The sequence below is a fragment of the Anguilla anguilla genome, chromosome 4 (genome assembly GCF_013347855.1).
Source record: "Anguilla anguilla isolate fAngAng1 chromosome 4, fAngAng1.pri, whole genome shotgun sequence".
Classification (NCBI taxonomy): Eukaryota; Metazoa; Chordata; class Actinopteri; order Anguilliformes; family Anguillidae; genus Anguilla; species Anguilla anguilla.
In genome coordinates, this window is record NC_049204.1 from 31,909,265 (window position 1) to 31,917,403 (window position 8,139).

General features: G+C 41.0%; 1 protein-coding gene across 2 annotated transcripts; it reads left to right on the top strand.

Annotated features, from left to right (window-relative positions):
• The first annotated feature begins 227 nt into the window (after positions 1-227).
• Positions 228-7,836, top strand: LOC118226128 (myelin-associated neurite-outgrowth inhibitor-like). 2 transcript variants are annotated; one of them, XM_035415472.1, is made up of 7 exons: positions 228-354; positions 3,447-3,535; positions 3,783-3,866; positions 4,492-4,634; positions 5,952-6,129; positions 6,234-6,358; positions 7,440-7,836. In XM_035415472.1, exons 2-6 carry the CDS (start codon positions 3,466-3,468, stop codon positions 6,344-6,346), a joined length of 588 nt encoding a protein of 195 aa, XP_035271363.1. In that variant the 5' UTR covers positions 228-354; positions 3,447-3,465; the 3' UTR covers positions 6,347-6,358; positions 7,440-7,836. The 2 variants fall into 2 exon arrangements, with proteins under 2 accessions (XP_035271363.1, XP_035271364.1); XM_035415473.1 differs by having other exon boundaries at positions 238-349.
• The last annotated feature ends 303 nt before the right edge of the window (positions 7,837-8,139 follow it).

Sequence of the window (8,139 nt, forward strand, 5' to 3'; positions counted from 1 at the left end):
TACTAATCATTTACATCGTACAAACGTTATAAACACAACATTTTTGCAGTGACAAACTACTTCTCAATGAAAAAAGCATTACAGGATGATTTCGTCCATTTCAATGCCTGGTCTTTGAATGCCAGATCACGCAAACTGTGACCAGAGACTGAAGCCACATAGACCGTTAATTTCATTGTCACGTGATATAAGTCCAGCTACTGGGATGCCTCATAATCGGAAGTGACGTTCGTAGGTGAATGTTTGGTTGGTTGGTTGGTTGGTGCGCAAGTCCAGACAGGAGAAGAGACAGCGAAGGGGAATATCAAAACCACAAAGGCTTTTTTCAAGACAAGAAAGGCTAAATTCGGTGAGGTAAGGTGGAAGAACTTCAGGGAAGCTTGTACCAAGTGGTTCGTGGTAATGCTTACTGAATCATCGTCGTTTACCTGTTGCAACGAGTACTTCGAGACAGGAGCGGGCAGAAGGTCGAATGGGATTGCAAGCATGCTAACTCACTGGGGATGAGAAATGCTAAAGCAGTCTTGCAAGTGCTCCTTGCGGCCTGTGTAACATTGTTATGAATTTCTGAGTGGTCACTGCGGGGCATCTCACGACAAATAGTCACGTTTGTATACAACTGTTATTCTATAGCTGTTTAACATTAGTATGTTAGCTGAAGGAAGCAAGTTAACTTGACTTTTTCAGGTGCTTGGCTAGCAAGGTAAATCACATTGCCTCACGAATGCTGCTTGGGACCTCAGAAACGAGCGCACTAGCTAGCTAATGTGAGATCTTTTCGATTCGCGTTGTTTCCTAGGTAACTTAGCCTGTTTACCTGAACGACGTAGTCCAGCTGGCTAACGTTAATTTGCCCGAAGTATTTACTCGAAGAAAGGTCCGGAGAAATTGCGTCTGAATCGGATTAAGCGTTGCTAGCTAGCAAGCTGTAATTTAGATGGCACGCTAGTCTGATACCGGTGTTCGTATTAATTTGTACAGTGTTAAACGCCTTTTCTAACCGTTGGTTTGTTCGGGTCTCAGTAAACAGTCGATCATAACGTTAGTCTAATATTAGTGGCAAAATAGCAGTCGCAAATCAGTTTGCTCAATTCGTGGGCTTTGTAAGTAACGGTGTCATGTGCGATTATACTCGATGGATTTTGGAAGTAATTTCATGTAAAGTCTGAATGAAGTTGTTTGCCTATAATGCTTGTATGCTTGGTTACAAGTAAACTATTGCATTTAAATGAACACAGTATGAATTATGCATTCTGCGCTCCATTACACATATTGGAGTCTGTTTGCATATTTACTACGTTACATGGATTTGTCGAACCACTGTCGTCGTTGTGAGGGTTATTCAGAGTATAGAATGGTCAAATAAGAGGAAACCGAAGATCTTGATATGCTCATACCAATCAGTCGGCTCTACCGCCTCTGCGCCCTGAGAATGGTTGGAATGTATTATCCTGTTAAATGGTTTGAGGAACAGCTAAGTTACAGCTTTCGACAAAAAATGAAAAATAAATAAATACGCATGTGTATGTATGTGTGTATATATATATATATATATATACACACACACACACACACATACACTCACCGGCCACATCATTAGGTTACTTGCTAGTACCGGGTGTGGTCTTCTGCTTCTGTAGCCCATCTGCTTCAAGGTTCGACGTGTTGTGCGTTCAGAGATGCTCTTCTGCATACCTCGGTTGTAACGAGTGGTTATTTGAGTTACTGTTGCCTTTCTATCAGCTCGAACCAGTCTGGCCATTCTCCTCTGACCTCTGCCATCAATAAGTCTTTTCGCCCAGAGAACTGCCGCTCACGGGATATTTTCTCTTTTTCGGACCGTTCTCTGTAAACCCTAGAGATGGTTGTGTGGAAATCCCAGTAGATGAGCAGTTTCTGAAATACTCAAACCAGCTCGTCTGGCACCAACAACCATGCCACGTTCAAAGTCACTTAAATCACCTTTCTTCCCCATTCTGATGCTTGGTTTGAACTTCAGAAGATTGTCTTGACCATGTCTACATGCCTAAATGCATTGAGTTGCTGCCACGTGATTGGCTGATTAGATATTTGCGTTAACAAGCAGTTGAACAGGTGTACCTAATGTAGTGGCCGGCGAGTGTATATATATATATATATATATACACACACACATATACGCGTGTGTACACTCCTGGGTTAAAAAATAAATAAATAATGGGCCAAGCTCAAAATGGCAAAAAAATTAAGCTTTTAATGGTCTTAACAACAAATCATTGGTCAGAAAATTAGCAAGAATTAAACAAATGCACTCCACCATTTGCTCGTTTACTTTTGCTGCAGTGAACTGTTTGGGGGAAAGCTAGAAACAGGGGAATTCACTTATACAGTAGACAAAGTAACATAATGTCAAATAAAGGAGTCATGTTTTGTATTTGGTTGCATATTATTTGCATGCCATGACTTCCTGATGTCTGTGACCTATCAACATCATCAGAGTCTGGATATCTTATTTTCAGGTTGTCCTACAAGCGAGACAAAAACTCTGCATTTGAATGGATCTCTATGGGAATTGGGGGCTGGGACTAGATTCAGCTGTAAATTATGCTGATACAGTATGGAACACATTTGTTGGCTAAATGGCTGTAAGTCATCAAGGGTCCAAGGTATCAAATGAGCCTCAAACCACTGTGCTGCTGCCAGATATGCAGTAGATACTACAAGCATTGTTTCTCCACTAACACTTTAAAACGGTATATTGTGTGACCAGATTCACCATTAAGAAAATGTCATGAATACACACAAATCCACTCTGGCCTGAATATGGACTGGTGCGACTTAAGGGGTTAATGATAACACAGTACAATCCACTGAATTGCATAACGGATTATCGCACGATTCAGTATTTGCATAGAATTGCCAAATCCTGAACCATTTCCCATTCATTACTGTGAAGAGATTGCATATTTGCACAAACCATTAGCGCATGTTGGATACTTTCATGGAATTATGAATGATCTATTAATACACAAAAAAAAATCAGCAGATGGGAAATAAACCGCCAATTGTTTGATAAAGACACGAAATTGCCTCTTATACAATTAATTGGATTCTACTGTAGTTAATTTAGTGAGTCTAAGGTTGCACGTGAACTTGAAAGCAGTCCAAACTTAAACTTGAAATTCAGTATCATTCATGACCAAATTGTACCAATAAATACACAGATCGTTTGTAATTGTCACTCGTGTTTTTTTATTGTTTTTTTTTTTTAATGTGACTGGAAAAACCGTGCTTGAAACTTGGCATGTGTGAAATGTAAGCTAGTAAAACGGGCCCATTATAATGCAGCTGCTAGTAGCCCCATTACAAGTGTGTGCAAATTTGGAGCTTTGCTTGTAAACCGGAATGTTGGTAGTGCCTATCTTTAACAGATTTCTTTAATAATTACTCTGTCTCTCTTTTTACAGCAACTGTAATAACTACAGTATGAACCCTGCATATAGCCCCACTCCATCAGGGGTCCCTTTTGCTAACCCAAAGGGAATAGGGTACCCAGGTAAGAATAGAGCAGAACTTCCCTTCACTAGCCCTGTTTGTATTATGTGCCTTCATGTGCCATGCATACTTCAGGTCCTGACCGCAAATAACTAAAGCAACACATACTCTGTAAATTTTCTCCCTATGTTAGGCCTGTGGCATCACATAGTTGGAACACACCTGTTCATGCAAAGGAGAACGCCTGTTCATGCTAAGTCTGTGTGCCCATTAACTGTACTGTTTTTCTGATTTACGTTTTTGTGCAGCGGGTTTCCCCGTTGGCTATGCGGCTGCTACACCTGCATACTCCCCTAACATGTACCCTGGAGCCAACACGGCCTTTCCCACAGGTAAGGGCCCCTTTTCCTTTTCCTTGTCCTTTTCTCTCCAAACCCCTGAAATTCATCACTTTGCAGTGTGTTTGAACTCCCTCCATTTCCAATTACAACAAGGTTTACCTACAACAGGAATCTCACAAAGCTCTAGACTCAAGCTCAAGCTCTAGACTATTAGGGCTCTACTGCATCAAGACAAGTAGTGCATACTTGAAAGACTGGGAAGACATTAGAAACCCATTAAATTTTAGTTTCTTTCAGAGTGATTGCAGAGAATCTACTTGCACATTCTTGCAGCTCAATTAAGTCTGCATGGCAATAATAGAAACAGGAAACTGAATTAATTCAAATTAAGCAAACTGCATAATTACAGTGCTACTGTGTTTTATTCAATATGTGACAACTCTCCTGAGGCAGATAATTGAATGCTACACCCCCCCCCCCCCCCCCTTCCGCACACACACACACACACACACACACAGTTTACCAGTACATGACATCTCCTTTGTGGCTCAGGGATGACTAACAAGTATAAATAAATCAATTAAATAAAAGTTATTTGTAATTCCTGAAATGTTGAATTTTGTTCAAGTACACCTCACCATTGTCAATTTTTTTTGACCCTGTTTCTTCGTTTCAGGTTACACTCCGGGCACACCATACAAAATGTCATGTTCTCCTGGCACTGGTGCTGTCCCGCCCTACTCCTCATCCCCAAATCCGTACCAGGCAGCAGTGTACCCCATGAGGAGCTCATACCCCCAGCAGAACCCCTATGCTCAGGTGAGGCCTCAGTAGTGCAGCACTCCACTCTTCCCCATATAGAAGCAATCGATGAATTACAGCTGACTGGTTAGCGGGAATGCACACGCTAGCAGGAATGCTAAAGCACATCTACAAAATTGTTATTCCCTGTTTAAAAATATAATAATGCGTATATATGAAATTTCTTCTGTAAGCTAGCTAGCTTGGAAAGGAAGAAGTGTTTTTGGCCATGTATATTATGAACATTTAGTTAGCTAGCCAGACATGTAAGAAGTGGCCATTAGTTTAGCGTTCATTAACACTATTGTGATATTTTGACCATATTTTTGGGGGAAAAAAACTGGGAACTTCCTTTGTGTCATGTAAGCTAAGCAGCAATGTTTTAGCAAAGATGTGGTCAGGAAATGCACATCAGTCTTTCTGGTCACTGGTCTTGTTGATCTTTGATTGCTTGCATTTGATTCCAAATAATTTTATCATTATGAGTTTTACCAACAATATACCAAGTGCAGTATCATCGGTGTAGTAATGTGCATAGCAATAACCAGCTGGAGGTGTCATTAAAATACGATGGCGTAATTTACAGTCTTCTGCCATATAGCGCAGGTAACGTTAATGTGCCACGGACACCTTTGTGGCATGTAGCTAGCTAGCCTCATGTCTGGCACGACTATGTAAATAGTTATAGTTTTTAGTAGATTCAATTCCAAAATCTAATAATCTAATATGAATCTTCATCCTGTGCTAAATCTAATGATGTCTAATAGTTTTTTTTCCAATATCTGATGATACTACATAAGTGAAATGTTATTACAATGGATTTGTGTTTCTTTGCTTTTTGTTTCACTAGTAAATTTATTTTCTAGTAAATTTATTAAGTATATGAAATTTATTTTCTTACGAACTTGCAAGTGTGACAAAGCTATGACACCTGTAACAACAAATCGAGTGTCAAGCAAGCAGTTCTACTGGAATTACAGTGTAGGTGTGGAATTGTATTCAGAATGAACCAGTGTGGACTGGACTTGATTGGACTGAAGTGTAAAGAAGCATTTTGAAGATGCTTTGCGTGTAGTTTCAGACTCCTGTGGTTTCCATACTGGCGTACAGGATGCTCTGAAGAAGGTCATTTTGACCAAAAGCTCAGCTAATTAAATTAGATTTGCAATATACTCAGTGTGCCAAGTTCTTCCTTTATTAATCTGTTTTTGTTCTTGTAGCACCAGAGCCATAATTGGGCTGAATGTGCGGACGTCTCTTCACTATAGAGCACAGTTAAATCCCTCTAAGTTGCACATTTGTTAAACAATACGACCTTTCCCTCCCTCTCGGCAGCAAGGCGCTTACTACACGCAGCCCCTGTATGCGGCTCCCCCGCACGTCATCCACCACACCACCGTGGTGCAGCCCAACGGGATGCCAGCCGCCATGTTCGCCCCGCCCATCCCTCAGCCCCGTGGCAACGGCGTCTCCATGGGAATGGTAGCAGGGACCACTATGGCGATGTCAGCCGGTAAGCCGCATGCCACATGGGAGAGTCTACCTCATCGTCGCACCTGTTTGTTTCCTCCCCAGCAGGCACACGCTCACGCCATCTCATTAACCCCTCCCCTGCAGGGACGTTGTTGACGACCCACTCTCCGACTCAAGTAGGCCCGCACCAAGTCACGATCCCCACGTACAGACCCCCTGGCGCGCCAGCCTACAGCTATGTGCCCTCACAGTGGTGAACCGTTGGCTGTGTAAGTACAATAACACATTTCTTTTAAATCATTGAAAAGTTTTTTTGTTTTTTTTTTCTTCTTTTAAATCATCCACACAGAAAAGACAGTGACCATGTTTGCATGCACATCAATATTCTGATCTTATTCGGGAATAGCAGATCATTCCAGTTATAACGCTGATTTAAATGCCTTATTTGAAAAATCAACACCCGGTTAAGCCCTTATTCCAAATATGTGAAATCGGAATGAGAGAGGTTTCATAATAATCCACAAATGAAAATCATATGAACGCTTTATTCCATTTACAACTCTTCAACATGACCTGGTACAGATTCTCAAGCTGTCATTGGTAATGTCAGCCAGCTAGTTTACTGTACAAATGGCACGGTGAGCACAAAGCACTCACTTCAGGATCGATGAGAAGACTGAAGTCTTAATTTCTCTGTTGAAATAATGAAACATTGTGCAGTACATGGAAAAAGATTGGGATATTCTTTCATGATGCATTGGAATGGCATGATAGAAATATGACCCTATGCTGTATAAGGATTGTTATTCAGAATATGGCATGCATGTAAATGTGGTCATTGGCACAGAATTAGTGGTAATTAAAGCAGCAGTAATGAAACCAGTTGTGGGGAAAAAAAATGTTTTTCCTCCCAAAATAGAAGTAGATAGACAATGACATTATAAAAGCTTGTTTAAACAGGGTTGAGCATATGAAGTGTGGTCGCTGGATTAGAACACTCTCTGGGGTGTCATTAAAGTGGTCTGTAGAACAATGAAAAGAAGTGACATCGTTGGGTGTGTAAAGAAGCCAGCAGCCTGGGTCAAACCCAACTTGGGAAAGGTTAGCTTTCCACATACTTCTTGCTTTGGTGCCGAACCAGGTATCTTCTCATTTTCTGTTAAGACTTGTTGCTCTCATCAGTTTCCCTTCTTGAAAACTTGTACAGTAGGTTATGATATATGAAGCAAAATGGGGAGAACTGCTTGCCATCCCTGTCTGTTCCATCCCTGTCTACCAATCAGGTTGAATCATTTTCAGACCAGTGTTTTATGATTGGTGCTGAAGCCCTGATGTCATGTCTCCCAACAGGATTTCATTCTTCCAGACAATTAGAGTCCAAATGGAAAGATTCCTTAAAAAAAATTTAAAAAATTAAAAAATGGAGGAGGTGGAGTGAGGATCTTCCCTGTCTGGACCCGATGTGGAAACACCGCCCCACACCCTTCACGCCGTCTGCAGCACATCTCACCGCCCATAACAAGGTCTCCATGCAAAGCTCATGTTTTTGTGGACCATCTTGCAGTTTTATAGTGATGGAAAGGGAGTTTGAACTGATTTTATTTGGGATTCATATCCAGTTGAATGCATGTTTATATTCAATTCAACGACTACAGAAAAAGCTTGCTCAATTTACCCACAGTGACTGATGCAAAATCGCCCTAAGCAGAAATCCTCCCTAAGCAGAGGGAGAAAAAAAAAAAAAAAACTGCAGTTCTGTCCTCACTAATGCAATGTCTTAATGTGACTTTAAACATGTACTTCTTTCAAAGAGATATGTAAACTAGGTTTACTGACCGCAGTGTACTTGGAACAATTTCTATCAATTAAGTTTTTTGTTTGATGTTATCAGAATGGTTTTATTTCACTGGCTGATGCTGCAAGAGCTTTTATCTACAACAGTGCATTTTTGGGATGGTGGCTTCTTGAGCTGAGCTGGTGCCTCTAGGTTGGGGTGATGTGAGAGCCAGGATTTATGAATTCCAGTCAAGTGGATCTGTAGTATGTTATC